This window comes from Amphibalanus amphitrite, unplaced genomic scaffold, assembly GCF_019059575.1.
Source record: "Amphibalanus amphitrite isolate SeventyFive unplaced genomic scaffold, NRLGWU_Aamphi_draft 001562F_arrow, whole genome shotgun sequence".
NCBI lineage: Eukaryota > Metazoa > Arthropoda > Thecostraca > Balanomorpha > Balanidae > Amphibalanus > Amphibalanus amphitrite.
Window position 1 is genome coordinate 105001 of NW_024883055.1, and position 16047 is coordinate 121047.

General features: G+C 48.0%; 2 protein-coding genes across 3 annotated transcripts in view; one reads left to right on the forward strand and one right to left on the reverse strand.

Moving 5' to 3' along the window:
* LOC122373857 (innexin inx2-like) overlaps positions 1-149 on the forward strand; it is a 43816-nt gene extending 43667 nt beyond the window's left edge. For both annotated transcript variants that reach the window (XM_043352246.1, XM_043352247.1), the window contains exon 8: positions 1-149. This exon is cut by the window's left edge and continues 344 nt beyond it. The gene's annotated coding sequence lies outside the window, so the exon portion shown is untranslated.
* Positions 150-5325: 5176 nt separating this feature from the next.
* LOC122373860 (mucin-5AC-like) overlaps positions 5326-16047 on the reverse strand; it is a 28698-nt gene continuing 17976 nt past the window's right edge. Inside the window, exons 6-11 of the mRNA XM_043352250.1 lie at positions 15677-15761; positions 15192-15373; positions 14759-14887; positions 13451-13562; positions 11831-12006; positions 5326-6293 (exon numbers count right to left, since the gene is read on the reverse strand). Of these exons, the coding sequence (XP_043208185.1) occupies positions 6195-6293; positions 11831-12006; positions 13451-13562; positions 14759-14887; positions 15192-15373; positions 15677-15761 (783 nt within the window). The 3' untranslated portion in view covers positions 5326-6194. The remainder of the gene's footprint in view (positions 6294-11830; positions 12007-13450; positions 13563-14758; positions 14888-15191; positions 15374-15676; positions 15762-16047) is intronic.

Below are 16047 nucleotides of genomic sequence, written 5' to 3' on the forward strand. Positions count from 1 at the left end.
GAAATAGTCAAGTTATGAATGATTGTCTATGTGTGCGTTGATTCGAGCTATGTGCATCATTTCTAGTGGTGTAGCGGTGGGAGCTTATGAAAAGCTGTTTGCTTTTGATAAATGTTTTATTTGACGGCAAATAAATGAATAGAAAAGAAGTTTGTTAAAACGGAATGTCAGATAATGTCACTTAATTAGGTAGCTAGAAACGCATCAGTATTTCAAACGTTTCCACTTAGTCGTAGTTTGCCCGTTTCTGGAGGCGAAGATTATTTTGGTAAATCGTTGTGTAAGTCACAAAAGACCGGCTTTAGCCGCTTTATAGAAGGGTGGTCCTTCTAGCCGCTTTGAAGAAGGGTGGTCCTTCTATAGAAGGGTGGCCCGCACGAGTCAACTGAGGCTCCATCTTGCAAGTGTGTACGTGCAAGTGCCGCTTCTGCGGAAAACAATGTGCAATATATTCTTTTTGATCGCTCTCTTATTTTCTCATTGACTTTCTGTCTCTTTTCGCAAGGCAGTGATCTCTCTCTCTCTCTCTCTCTCTCTCTCTCTCTCTCTCTCTCTCTCTCTCTCTCTCTCTCTCTCTCTCTCTCTCTCTCTCTCTCTCTCTCTCTCTCTCTCTCTCTCTCTCTCTCTTTCTCTCAATCCACCTCCACAAAAGTTAACTTTCCATTACCACCCATATCTATCAGCGAACAAAAGCTAAAAGCACATAGTGTATTACAAGCCTGCAAGCAAAGCCCAGTATGTATTCCTACGCCATGATGACAATTGTGCCCAAGTTTCTTAGCCAACCATGAACCAGTCAGTTTTAGCCACAAATCCTACAACCGATTAAGCAAATCCCAATGAAAGCTCTAAATACATTACATACTGAATTATTCAAATGAATTTACATGTTATGCATTTCTAGCCACTTGGGCAGAGATCCTCCAAGGGTGTATTTAATAGAGAGCAAAGGCATTTACCGACGGGTTACGTGATAAACTATCCCTAGATGACTGTCTTTATCACACAAAGAATTACGGTGATAACCCCGAGCCAAGTGCCAAAAGTCGGATATCCCCATGTGTCTATCACCAGTCCATCTCCAAAGGGACCCAGCACAGCACCGAACGAAAACGTCGTTCAAACACAAAGGACACCATAGCCTGGCTGCGCGGGTTACTCTCGAGACCGCGATTTGTCAAGATGCGGAGCATCAGAGGCACGACTGGTAGGTGGGCGCCAACCTGAAACACCTCGCGTAAGGTCATCCCTAGTGATGTCAATTACGGAAAATCGGAATACCGATACCAAACCAAATACCAACCAGAACCACGAGAAAGTACCGAAACCAAACCAACTTGGGAAAATGATGGAAGTGCCAACTTTTTACCGATTTCTTAGTCTCTTATGCATTAGTGAGGGTTTATGATACCAACCAAATACCAAACACATTACGATTGAAATACCAAATACCAAGTTGGTATCGGTTTGGTATCGGTATACCAAAAAGTTGGTATCCGATTGACATCTCTATTCATCCCCGCACCGAGCAGTAGCCGTGACTCACGGTATATCTATAGAGAGCTCCGCGGCGACTGGAGCAGCTGCGGATGCGGTGTTGCAGCTGGGGTTCTCACAATACCACATGAATAGGATGACAGTAGCGAATGGGACTGCTTACGAGAAGGAAAAGTATTCACATGGTCTTACGTCTTTTTCAGCTAGCTGGGTGCGAATTGCTTCAGAGTCTGTAATTAGTACGTGTCACATAGCATCAAGTTGAGCGTTTGGCGTTTGACGTGCCTGATCTATTATTCGCTGTTTTTTATTATAACCTTTTGTCAGCCTCGCATAAGCTAAAGCAAGTCTAAATCAAGTGCAGAAGAAGACTTGTTACAAAAGTTTGAGGACTGATATTTCAGCCCTATACAGGTCAAAATGTTGACCTGAGGTCAAACTTGACAAAACGTAGGAGATAATGTGTTATTGCACTTATTAAGGGGTCTGATGGATCCCCGAGGATAGAAAACAAGCAGGAAGCTGCGACGAGACTTTCTGACCCTCTAGTTGACCCTCAGCACACCTACTCTGAAAATAACATGACCTAAACCATGCCTCGAATGACCTTGACCTGTGACCTGTTTCTCGAGGCTATGTCAGGCCTGAATCGTGATCTGGCGTATGTCAGCATACATTACTCCAGCGTTTCCAGACATTGTTAGAAACGAGCCACTATGTGAAATGATGCTTGTCCCATGCATTGTTGTCCTTGTCATTGTCTCTTAAAGGTCAGGTCAAAGTTATTCGGTTTTGGGGACACCAGGTGACTTTCGAGTTTGACGACTTTTAGGGTATTTTTGAAGCTGATTTCGAATTTGTCACTCATTTGGACAGTTGAGAAGTGATTTTGTCGCCTATGCAACTTGTAACAAAGCCGTCAGAGGTGGTTTACACCTAATACGGATAAAAGCCGGCTGGAATCACTGGCTCGCAGTGAACGTGGGAGCCCTTGAATAGACTCGGGAAGGCACGTGCTCCGTGACCCATTGGCTACTGGTTGAAAAACAAATGGCTGATTGCTGTTCTATTCAAGGAGACACGTTGAGTGCCATAGTGTCTTTTTTTGTTGATGCTCCGTCTGTTGTTATTTTGTCGAAGTTGAGAGATGTTTCAATAAACCGTGCACGTGATGTCTTGCAAATGCAATCGATCTCAAAACAAAATTATCTGATTTGGGCCATTTTGGCGCACTCCCCAAAGTTTTATTGCAGTCTTTCTCAACACCAAAATTGTTTGTTATTAAACACGCTATTTTCAACAACTAAATTATCATGTACTACGCCAAGAGTTACAAAAAATAAGAATAACCTAAACATTGGAGAAGATCAAATATGACCGTCACGTTGCCATGGCGAGGGCGCATTAATACAGAGATCGGACCCTTTTTAGTTAACCTGCCCTAGGCAGGTGGCGATGCCTCAACTCTCCAGAGCCTTCGTCGATGGCCTAAGGGCACGTTACCGCGACCTGCAGTGTGACCTCTCGGAGACGGCGTCCCACTCGGTCACTCTCGAGTCCTCAACAACATTCAGCTCTCGCAGCACAAAGTCGAGAAAGGCACTAGCCGGGAAAAGGACGATTAGCGACTCGGGTAGCAAGAGATTCAGCACTTATGGCGGTAAGAGATCGAGGTCCAAGTCACTGGCACCGGGCGCGGATAATTTACCGAATCTGAAGTCTGACGACAAAGATGCAAGTTCCAAGGATAGTGCTGGTGAGGCAAAGAAGGAGGGGTTCGCTGCCAAAATAATGGCTCTTCTCAGTCGTATATGTCCGTGTATGAAGAAGAAGTAACCACGTCCCATTCGAAAAGGCCGCTATTCCGCAGAACCGTGCTCTCGAAATGAGGTGCGTGTGTTACTGCGATCGAGTTGGTTTTTATTGTTTTTGTTGAGCGTAATGTTTTTTTTTTTTGCAATGTTCCATTTTAATAAAACAAAGGCTGAGTGTGCAATTTTCATCTATTCACATTGCAACTTGTTGCAGAACACACATCGTTTCATCAATGTTTTTACCTGTCAGGACAAAAAGGCTTGCCGGTAAAAAATGTCAGATTTGAACACATGCCAGCTGTGTCTGTGATAACCGTAACATTTTCTTATTCAAGTTCACTATTTATAAATTGACTTTTTATGATGAAGCTTCTACACAACTCAGTGAAAGAGCGACAGCGTACCGCAAAAATTGCTGTCACTGGAAAAGCGAGTAACATGATAGTCTTCTGCACGTTTCTAGACCAATAAAATCAAGACCTCTTTGGGAGGTTTCTGCAAAATTTGTCATGTTTTCGGATCAAATTACGTCGTAATTTTAATTTACACAGCTTTGCTCCAATCTACTTCAAATAATTAATCCCAGTTCCAATGAATCATTAGCTCCTATTGATTGCGACAATTTATTGCTGTTATGTCTAATAACATCGTGGTTCAAGAAATAGGCACAGCACTGTCAACAATTGTTACTGAGCAAATGAGTGTAATCGTGTATTTTAATGACAGGTGCCGTTATTGATACTTCACTCATTTTCCTTAAAAATAGAAGAAGTCCTTGTCATAACGTTTTTATCATTGGGTTGTAATGCCAAGTTTATCCCCAGCGCCAATTCATCGGACAGCATCAAACACAGTTTGCAGGCCGTCTATCGGTTCTTTACGTCACATCTGCCAACACTACCTGATCAGCGGCTCTGTCTGTGTTTCGCCAGCTCTACCGCAGACTTTCTGCCATCCGTGCTCACTCCAAGCCATGATCTGTCGATGTGGGATCTGTCGTCGTCTGTTTTCCGCCCTCTGTCCCTGCTTCCCAGCCTGCTGCTACCTCTGCCGCCGCGCGCGGCGACCGAAGCGCCGCGTGGTGGTCGAAACGCGAACTGTTGACCCGGCCCTCTACACGGTTCCACCGGAGGCGAATCAAGGTCCTCAGAATGATCGCAATGACCCTAGCGAACCACGAGAGCCCATCGCGCCTCTGGAAAACGTAGCAGCAGTGGTGACCGCCGAGATGAAGGAAGAAAAACCGAGAAAACGTTGGGATCAAAACCGGAAACCTGCCTGGACGCAGCAGAGATCTGGTCAGGGTGTCACCTGAAGTGAGCGCTCAGATGACTGAATTTCAAGTCACCAAGATCTTCGAAGCTCGGGTTTACGTGAGCTGTTATGATCTTTCTCGGGACCATGCCTCGTGTGATCGCCATATCAGAGGTTTTCCTTCGTCTGGAGCAAAGATCGACTATTGTGGTTATGAATGTGGGCGTTGGAAGTGTGCAAGGACTGGTGTGCTGAACTTGGGAATTACGCCTTTCTGCCACTTGAACGGTGAATGACGATTGGAGAACTTGGTGTCTGATGATCGACCAGCTAGGTTAGATTTGTGTATCCAGAGTCCCAGACATCAAGTTGCACAGAAACAGAACCGTCAGTTTAAGTGCTGTGGTAAAGTGAATTAACTAAAGCGTTAAGCAGACCGTGTTAAAAAGTGATTCAACTTATCAACTTCTTGGCAGTCTGTTTCAGGCTTGCTGCACAGTGGGATCATCCTAGCACTTTTATGTACTGGCTTTCCTGTAAAGTGTTTTTTTTTTTCTGTAAAGACTTGTTCGTCGTTCTCGTGTTTTGGTTTGCTCCGTCCTGGTTTATATGTCTATTTGCTGTTTTTAAGAATTCAGCCTTTGTTCTACATCGTGTTTAATCATCCATGAGATAAACTGCCGCACAAAAATCCCATTTACTGAGCTGTTATTGATGAAAACTGAAGTCGGACATCCACGTTTCATGACGAAAACAAGGATGACATTTTGTTACAACTTCATTTAACAATAATCCACGACACTCGATTGACACATTTTACAAAGTAAGACACCTGTTGACATTACACATTATTTATGTCAACAAACACTCGCGATCCGGCTAATATGTCGAATGATCGCGCCAATACTGACAACAGCTTCATTGACAAACACTGGAAGCAGCCCAATCACTTGCAGACAAATTAATAACTTATGCACTACTGCCTCTTACAGCTCACGGGCTATATGCCGTTCGCAAACACGCATGCCTTCACTATCAATACATTCATCACTTAGTATACCGTGTATACTTCGAACCTGGTGAGATTCTGAAATTTCGGCAAGACATGTCACTTTACGGCGCTAACGAAAAAGCATTTGATCGTTGACATACTGAGACTCGAGACGATTGACCCGATGTCACCCCAGAGAACAGAGTTCATCTGCTCAGGTCGCGTGATCGGGGTCAATGCTCACTCGAAGGGACCAGAAAAACCATTCGTTCGAGCACGACGCGACCCTTGTGACAATCGCACAAGCACTCCGAGAAAGCAGAACATGCAACTCGTGTCCATTGGTCCCGGTTTAATCCCGCACCCCTCTTTGGATCAGAACTGGCAGCATACATCCTGCCGAGGAACGCTAGAATGACGTCATAAACACCACGGATCGGTGACTCACTGACACAAATGACGTCACTTTGATAACGCTGACATCGCACAGTTTCTACACAGCGTTCTTCGGTGTATGCTTTGTGACACCAAGTTTACCGTAAGCACACAATAATTGGTCCACCACACACAATATAAACAATGACGAACTTTTGTCGCCACAATGACATCACACTTCAATGAATGACCTCTCGATGACGTCACACTTTTTCGTCACTGGACTTGTGGAGCGTGCTGTAGATTTCCTCTTGGAACCGGTCGAGGTCAACATAACCCTGGTTTTGATCCTCCAGCAGCGTCTGTAAATGGAGAAAAAATATAATATTTTTACGATCACTTAACCTTGACATCATGAAAGCAATAGTTTCTCAACACAGCTTGTATTTTCGGTATCTTACTTAATAAATTTCAAGTTGTCTCTGCGTCTGTCAGCCTCATGTGTCTTCTTGCGCCGGCACGGCGCCGCGTATCGACGTGAAATTTGGTGACTACAAACTTTGGGTGGGGCGGACCATCGTACCAAAAGATGGGCGCAATCGGACCACGGGTGCGGCGTCAGCGCGTGCATCTCTGCCCCAGGCTGGCCGAGGCCGGCGCCGAGCAGAGAGCACGCGCTCTAAGCTCATTTTCTTCGCTTGCCAAACTGAGTGAAAACGATGAGAGCCAGCTCGGGAATTCAACTCTGTGGATATCAAGAAAGAATGCCAGGTTTTCGATTAGGATCAGGTATAGGCGCAGGAACAGGTATTAGGTTCAGGTTTCACCAGTAAATAAAATAAATTTATTACCGAGCGAGGGAAGCGAGCAAAGTGCGAGCGAAGCGAGCAAACTTTCGGATCTGCAGCGCTCCTCGAAAAGCGCATATACCTACATGCCTACCATACAGCTAAATGAAGTAAGTAAACAAACTTAACCCTACTGGCATAAACATACAAGTTTTAACAACCAAACTAATAATCCCCTTAAACATATATCTCGAATCTATACAGTTATCGCGTAAACCTGTATTCTAGGCCGGCCGGCCGTGGTCACGCTTTTGCGAGGCTTATATCTCAGCAACCACTTGACCGATTTACATGCGGTAATTTTTGTAGGGTAGCTTCATTCTTTCTACCAAGTATTGGACTATTCCCGATGTACGTGGGTGACCACTTATGCACGTGCCACGTGCAAAACGAAGAGGTGTTGGTTTTGCAACAATTGTAATATCTCGGTAACTACTGGGCCGATTGCGCTGAAAGTTGGCACGTAGTCTTACTTAATAATGTGTCTCAATGCTTCTAAATCCTCTGCCGCTCATTCTTCGTCACTATATCCACCCTAATCTGTGTTTTCATTTAAGAGTAGCGAACCAACTTTCAACACGGCATTGCCGTACAGTATGCACTCAGGCGGCTATAACCGCCAGAAGCGACATTGCGGTACAGTATGCAATCAGGCGTTTGATGGCTCTGCCATCTAGCGCGAAACAGGAAAGGTGGGGCGGCGGACACGACATTGCGGTACAGTATGCACTCAGGCGGCTTTATTCGCCAGCACCGTCATTGCGGTATAGTATGCAATCAGGCGGTGATACGGCAGACGCGGCACTGCGGCACAGCGTCCATTCAGGCGCTTGATGCTCCTGCCATCTAGCGAGTAAAAAGGAATGTTTGGGCGGCTATGCGAGCCGCACTTATTGGGTAGGTATGCGCACTCAATTACCTACCTGGCAATCTTCAAGAGAACAACCTTTCACCATTCAAATCATTAATAATGTCCATGATTTTGAACAAACGAATGTGATAGAATACAATTAGAGTAGTTTACAGTGCTCATGTTAAGAACGTAGGTATGTTATGTTACGACTTACTGGTGGTTATAGGAATGCACTAGAGTAAGGTGGGAATAGAGCCTATGAGTAGGGTATGGGTAGGGTGTAGGTAGGGTATAGGTAGGGTAGGATATGTATATGGGTAGAATAGCGCTTTTTTGCGGCGTTCCCGATTGGCGGCGGGTGGGCGTGTGATGCGGGCGATTTTCATTTTTTTTGTGGCGTTTGCGGCTGGCGGCTGGCGGGCGGGCGATGCGGGCGATTTTCACTTTTTTGTGGCGTTTGCGGTTGGCGGCGGGGAGGCGGGCGCACGATGCGGGTGGTTTTCATTTTTTCGAGGCGTTTGCGGTTGGCGGCGGTCGGGCGGGCGGTTTTCATTTTTTGCGGCGTTTGTGGTTAGCGGCGGGCGGGCGTGCGATGCGGGCGGTTTTTATTTTTGCGGCGTTTGTGGTTGGCGGCGGGCGGGCGTGCGATGCGGGCGGTTTTTGCTTTTTTGCGGCGTTCCCGATTGGCGGCGGGTGGGCGTGTGATGCGGGCGATTTTCATTTTTTGTGGCGCTTGCGGCAGGCGGCTGGCGGGCGGGCGATGCGGGCGATTTTCACTTTTTGTGGCGTCTGCGGTTGGCGGCGGGCGGGCGGGCGCACGATGCGGGCGGTTTTCATTTTTTCGAGGCGTTTGCGGTTGGCGGCGGTCGGGCGGGCGGTTTTCATTTTTGCGGCGTTTGTGGTTGGCGGCGGGCGGGCGTGCGATGCGGGCGGTTTTTATTTTTTGCGGCGTTTGTGGTTGGCGGCGGGCGGGCGTGCGATGCGGGCGGTTTTTATTTTTTGCGGCGTTTGCGGTTGGCGGCGGGCGGACGCGCGATGCGGGCGGTTTTTATTTTTTGCGGCGTTTGCGGTGTTGTTTGCGGTTGGAGGCGGTCGTTTTTTATTTTTGCGGCGTTTGCGGTTGGCGGCGGGCGGGCGTGTTTTTTTTTTAATGATTCCGTGTCCAAACTTTGGGATCCGTAGTGCTCCTCGAAAAACCATACCTACCTACTATACAATTAAATAAAGTATATATCAAACTCAACCCTACTTATATAAACATACAAGTTTTGACAACCAAACTAATGGCCCCATCAACAATATCTATCCAAACGTACAGTTATCGCGTAAACCTGTATTCTAGTCTTACTTAATAAATTTCAAGTTGTCTCTGCGTCTGTCAGCCTCATGTGTCTTCTTGCGCCGGCACGGCGCCGCGTATCGACGTGAAATTTGGTGACTACAAACTTTGGGTGGGGCGGACCATCGTACCAAAAGATGGGCGCAATCGGACCACGGGTGCGGCGTCAGCGCGTGCATCTCTGCCCCAGGCTGGCCGAGGCCGGCGCCGAGCAGAGAGCACGCGCTCTAAGCTCATTTTCTTCGCTTGCCAAACTGAGTGAAAACGATGAGAGCCAGCTCGGGAATTCAACTCTGTGGATATCAAGAAAGAATGCCAGGTTTTCGATTAGGATCAGGTATAGGCGCAGGAACAGGTATTAGGTTCAGGTTTCACCAGTAAATAAAATAAATTTATTACCGAGCGAGGGAAGCGAGCAAAGTGCGAGCGAAGCGAGCAAACTTTCGGATCTGCAGCGCTCCTCGAAAAGCGCATATACCTACATGCCTACCATACAGCTAAATGAAGTAAGTAAACAAACTTAACCCTACTGGCATAAACATACAAGTTTTAACAACCAAACTAATAATCCCCTTAAACATATATCTCGAATCTATACAGTTATCGCGTAAACCTGTATTCTAGGCCGGCCGGCCGTGGTCACGCTTTTGCGAGGCTTATATCTCAGCAACCACTTGACCGATTTACATGCGGTAATTTTTGTAGGGTAGCTTCATTCTTTCTACCAAGTATTGGACTATTCCCGATGTACGTGGGTGACCACTTATGCACGTGCCACGTGCAAAACGAAGAGGTGTTGGTTTTGCAACAATTGTAATATCTCGGTAACTACTGGGCCGATTGCGCTGAAAGTTGGCACGTAGTCTTACTTAATAATGTGTCTCAATGCTTCTAAATCCTCTGCCGCTCATTCTTCGTCACTATATCCACCCTAATCTGTGTTTTCATTTAAGAGTAGCGAACCAACTTTCAACACGGCATTGCCGTACAGTATGCACTCAGGCGGCTATAACCGCCAGAAGCGACATTGCGGTACAGTATGCAATCAGGCGTTTGATGGCTCTGCCATCTAGCGCGAAACAGGAAAGGTGGGGCGGCGGACACGACATTGCGGTACAGTATGCACTCAGGCGGCTTTATTCGCCAGCACCGTCATTGCGGTATAGTATGCAATCAGGCGGTGATACGGCAGACGCGGCACTGCGGCACAGCGTCCATTCAGGCGCTTGATGCTCCTGCCATCTAGCGAGTAAAAAGGAATGTTTGGGCGGCTATGCGAGCCGCACTTATTGGGTAGGTATGCGCACTCAATTACCTACCTGGCAATCTTCAAGAGAACAACCTTTCACCATTCAAATCATTAATAATGTCCATGATTTTGAACAAACGAATGTGATAGAATACAATTAGAGTAGTTTACAGTGCTCATGTTAAGAACGTAGGTATGTTATGTTACGACTTACTGGTGGTTATAGGAATGCACTAGAGTAAGGTGGGAATAGAGCCTATGAGTAGGGTATGGGTAGGGTGTAGGTAGGGTATAGGTAGGGTAGGATATGTATATGGGTAGAATAGCGCTTTTTTGCGGCGTTCCCGATTGGCGGCGGGTGGGCGTGTGATGCGGGCGATTTTCATTTTTTTTTGTGGCGTTTGCGGCTGGCGGCTGGCGGGCGGGCGATGCGGGCGATTTTCACTTTTTTGTGGCGTTTGCGGTTGGCGGCGGGGAGGCGGGCGCACGATGCGGGTGGTTTTCATTTTTTCGAGGCGTTTGCGGTTGGCGGCGGTCGGGCGGGCGGTTTTCATTTTTTGCGGCGTTTGTGGTTAGCGGCGGGCGGGCGTGCGATGCGGGCGGTTTTTATTTTTGCGGCGTTTGTGGTTGGCGGCGGGCGGGCGTGCGATGCGGGCGGTTTTTGCTTTTTTGCGGCGTTCCCGATTGGCGGCGGGTGGGCGTGTGATGCGGGCGATTTTCATTTTTTGTGGCGCTTGCGGCAGGCGGCTGGCGGGCGGGCGATGCGGGCGATTTTCACTTTTTGTGGCGTCTGCGGTTGGCGGCGGGCGGGCGGGCGCACGATGCGGGCGGTTTTCATTTTTTCGAGGCGTTTGCGGTTGGCGGCGGTCGGGCGGGCGGTTTTCATTTTTTGCGGCGTTTGTGGTTGGCGGCGGGCGGGCGTGCGATGCGGGCGGTTTTTATTTTTTGCGGCGTTTGTGGTTGGCGGCGGGCGGGCGTGCGATGCGGGCGGTTTTTATTTTTTGCGGCGTTTGCGGTTGGCGGCGGGCGGACGCGCGATGCGGGCGGTTTTTATTTTTTGCGGCGTTTGCGGTGTTGTTTGCGGTTGGAGGCGGTCGTTTTTTATTTTTGCGGCGTTTGCGGTTGGCGGCGGGCGGGCGTGTTTTTTTTTTAATGATTCCGTGTCCAAACTTTGGGATCCGTAGTGCTCCTCGAAAAACCATACCTACCTACTATACAATTAAATAAAGTATATATCAAACTCAACCCTACTTATATAAACATACAAGTTTTGACAACCAAACTAATGGCCCCATCAACAATATCTATCCAAACGTACAGTTATCGCGTAAACCTGTATTCTAGTTTTGCTTAAAAAATAGGTTGGCTTGAGCACATGCACGCGTGCTTTGCTCGCCGCCACAATTGATTACCTTCGACAAAAACATTCCATATTCACGTGCAAAATTTTTGGTACGTTTGAAGCGTTCCGTTTTTTTTCTGTCGCCGTATAGCCAAACCTTTTTATAAATCCTACGTACTTTTTCCAGAAGGCCGTAGTCAAATCCAAAATATCGCGGGATTTTCCTATACATCCCCAGCCCATCCGTACCTCGACCCCGGTCACATACCTCGAGTTCGTTTCTCAGTTCGGTGAAGGTAGGTCGCCAGCTGGGTTCAGCTGCCCAGCAGCTGCTGGCCAGCTGGTACAGCTGCGGATGACAGTGATCGGGACGCTCCAGCCGGTACCCCTCTCGAACGGAGCGCATCACTTCGCGGGCTGAGAGGCCGGGGTAGGGCGTGGAACCTGGGGAGAGAGTAGAGATCAGTAGAAGTTCAGTAGACGAAGGTCTGACGAAGAGTGTGTTTCCTCCCGGGCCGAGATACCCGGGTAGGATGTGGAACCTGCGGAGAGAGTAGAGATCAGTAGAAGTTTAGTAGACGAAGGTCTGACGAAGAGTGTGTTTCCTCCCGGGCCGAGAGAGTATAAGGGCGTGGAACCTGCGGAGAGAGTAGAGATCAGTAGAAGTTCAGTAGACGAAGGTCTGACGAAGAGTGTGTTTCCTCCCGGGCCGAGAGAGTATAGGGTGTGGAACCTGCGGACAGGGTATAATGATAGATAACGAGAAAAGACATGAAACCTGCAGTTTACATCAGTGAATCAGTTCAGGGTCTCATTCACCTCATGGGCTGTCACGAAACGCTTCTATCCTCAGGAAACTGCAATCCTTCTCCTCCACGCCGCAACCCCCCCTCCGGGCTGGACAGTAGGGCACTTCATGGGCCGGATAAATCCGTTATCCACGGATAAATCCGCGGACCGGATAGGATTGGATTCTAAATTTGTTAAAAAAGAACGGATATGGGCGGGCCGGATTTGGGAATTGAAGGTTGAACCCGGATCAAAACGGATCAAAATTTTAACATTCAACATTGAAGTTAAAAATTAACGTAATGTGTTAAGCGGCAGCAGAGGTTTGATTAAAGTAATAGGCATCATTTTATGACACTCACTTGTCACAAGACTTGTCTTCAAGTGGATAATGTATGCAATGTATGCATGGTTTTTGGAACCATGATGGTCTATGAGATGGCTGTCTGGTCCCTTAGATTGAATTTGTTAGTCCAGTTTTGGGTGAAACCAGTTATTGGTGAAACGGATTATTACGGATATTTTTTGGAAGTTTGGCTGCAATACGGGCCATGGGTGGGCCGGATTCTGATATTCAAAGAAAGGCGGATAATGGGCGGATCTGGATATGACTTGCCGGATATGGGCCGGGCCGGATCCTAAAAAGCCTATCCGTGAAGTGCTCTACTGGACAGGCAACTTTATCTCATGCGGGCTGCTCCCTTGGAGCGGCACCGCTGCTCCTGAGGGAGCGCACCCCGTAGCCGGGTGCAGTGAGTGCCTTGGGGCTGGGTGGCCTGTCCTCTGAACGGGCTCAGCCCCGGCGACTCACTAGGGTGCCTGCCCAGACCAATGTCTCCCCCTAATTCCTATCATCCTTCCGGCTCTGCAATGGTCTTGTCGACCGAAAGGGCCTAACCCAACAAAACAAACAAAAAAAAAACTGTCACGAAACCCTTCCAGGTCCAACCCACAAATCAAAAGTTATGTGGGAAGGCAGTAGGCACATCATCCCAACCATCCGTGCTAGATCACTCCTCGTGTTTCCTCGAGCCTACTGCCGTTCATGTGACATCACCCCACGTCACGTCACGTCAGGTCACGTCAGGTCGTCACGTACCGAGTGTGATGATTTCCCAGAGCAGTATGCCGAAGCTCCAACAGTCGGTCTGCTGATTGAAGGTGTTATGGTACAGAGACTCGGGTGACATCCAGCGGATCGGCAGAGCACCCTGGCGGCAAAAAATACAAGTAGTAGTTAGGCTCATTGCTATAGGTGACGCGCAGATTTGAAACTTCTCCGTTCGCTGCTTTCCAATGCTAACACAATCGAGCAAATACCAATGGTATCGGCACTTGACAGCAGGCCAGCTCATGGACACATCGTAGGGAAGAATTCACTTATCACACAATATTACATTCTCATTTGCATCGTACGAAAATGCTAAAAACGATAAAAACGCATGGGAGAACTCTAAACAAGCGTCACTCACAATCGAGACACAAGACAAATGCTTATCGCCTTTCGGTATCCTTTTGGTGGTACCTATCATCATCAGCATCTGGTCGTCCAAGATGATTCTAAAAAGGTTCTTTGGACTGAGGAGGCAGGAGCGGGCTCTAGGCTATAAGTGCTCAGCCTATGAGCCTACTCACTACTCAGGCTCGCTCACCTCCCCAGCCGCTCACGGCTTGGGGTAGGGGGACGGCCGACGGGGCAGGGGAGGGAGGGGGGGGGGCGCTGGAGCGGCCGCGCCGGAGGGGTATCGGCCGGTCGCGCATGCGCAGTGCCCAATCTTTCTGCGCTGACCGCCGCGGGGGACCGAGCGCCGGCGTCGCGGGGTCGTGTGTCAAGGCTGGACTGGCGATTGGTGTGATAAATTGTTAGGATTTAGCTGACTGTGGTGCGTTTCTGAAGTGAAGTGTTCTAGTGCGGCGCGAGGTAGCGCGAGTGTCGACTTTCGGTGTTCATCGGACCACTGGAAACGTCTGTTCCGAGGCGTTCCGTGTCAGTGTGAGGACTATGATGTCGTTCATATTTATTACGTGAATCTGGCAAGAACCAACGATGTTGACGAGGAACGAGGATGAAGGATGTTCGGCGACGGAAACAATTCAAGGTAAGTCGGACTCCAATTTCATTAACGTTTAATGACGAATTTACATGCAAGAATTTTTGGCTTTCTCTGTCTCCCTCCCCCTCTCCCTCTCCCTCCCTCCCTCCCCCTCTCTCTCTCTCTCTCTCTCTCTCTCTTTCTCTCTCCATCTCTCTCTCTCTCTCTCTCTCTCTCTCTCTCTCTCTCTCTCTCTCTCTCTCTCTCTCTCTCTCTCTCTCTCTCTCTCTCTCTCTCTCTCTCTCTCTCTCTCTCTCTCTCTCTTCCCTTAACCCCATTTCACCTCCCCTATCCCCCTGCAGCTCGTTACTCACCCGGTGTTTCTGTTCAAACACCTCCGCGCTGATCTCTTTGACACTGCGCGACATCCCAAAGTCTGAGACCTTACAGACTTTCGTGTGATCCACTAGAATGTTACGGGCCGCCAGGTCACGGTGCACGATCTGAAAAAAACGACATATATGTGTCAGTTGTGTCAGATGTAAAATATATCAGGTGTCAGACGTGCATAGAATGACTCGTGATTATATCAGAGGGCATTAAAAGGATGAGCTACCTTATTGATTGTTTATTACTTTCTTCCTCTTGGCATACTTTTTCTGACTCTGTGATATGTTTTGATGTTTACATATACATGGCTTACACACTACACAGTAAACATTTCACGTAGAAACTCATATCACTCCCCATCGAACGAATTTTCGTTTCTATAATCAATGCAAACGAAAAAAAAATGCCCGAACGTACCCCCTTTCCGGCGATGTACTCCATTCCGGCGGCCACCTGGCACGCGAACAGGGTGAGATCCGGTGAGGTGAGCACGGCAGAGTCGTGTGAGAAGTTGTAGTAGTTGTGCCGGCCGCGGTTCTCACGCAGGTAGGTGAGCAGCTTGCCGAACACCATGTACTCCATAATCACCAGCACCGGCTCTGAGGACGACGGAAAAAGTCGGGGGCGTGTTGGGGATCGAACCAACGGCTGAGAGAAAGCAGGAGGCACTTCGAAACAAGTCAAAGGAGATAAAACGGCATGTCGAAGTGGAGCTTTGCTGGCACCAGGTAGGGAAGAATACAAGTTATTTTTGTTGTATTTTGATATAATCTATTGTCAGAATAATGAACCGACTTGCGCTTTCCGTATCCAATTAGACACTCTGGAAACTACTCTGACTGATCAAGCTGTTGGTTTGCCTGTTTATTATAAACATTATAGTTCCGTCCCCTTGACCTCACCTTCGGTGGTGCAGCATCCGAGAAGAGTCACCACGTTGGGATGACTGCCCAGATCCTGCATGATCCTCAGCTCTCTCAGAAGGTCCTGAAAATGACGTGGGCACAGCAGTAGAGTTAGAAAATGACTTCATTAAACTACTTATTTTGCCGCTATTTATTGGACTTACTACCGACTTACACACGCCAACAACAATCGGATGGAACATTGCAGATTTTTACTCTTTCATCTCACGATGGTTAAGCCGTTTTGTCAGTGGGCTCATCATTATCACCGACAATTATCATTTAACATTCTTCCAATAAACACCGATTGTGTGTTTAATGTTTATAAGGGATATTTTCGTAGCGATCATGACGTGAGTGGTTTACTG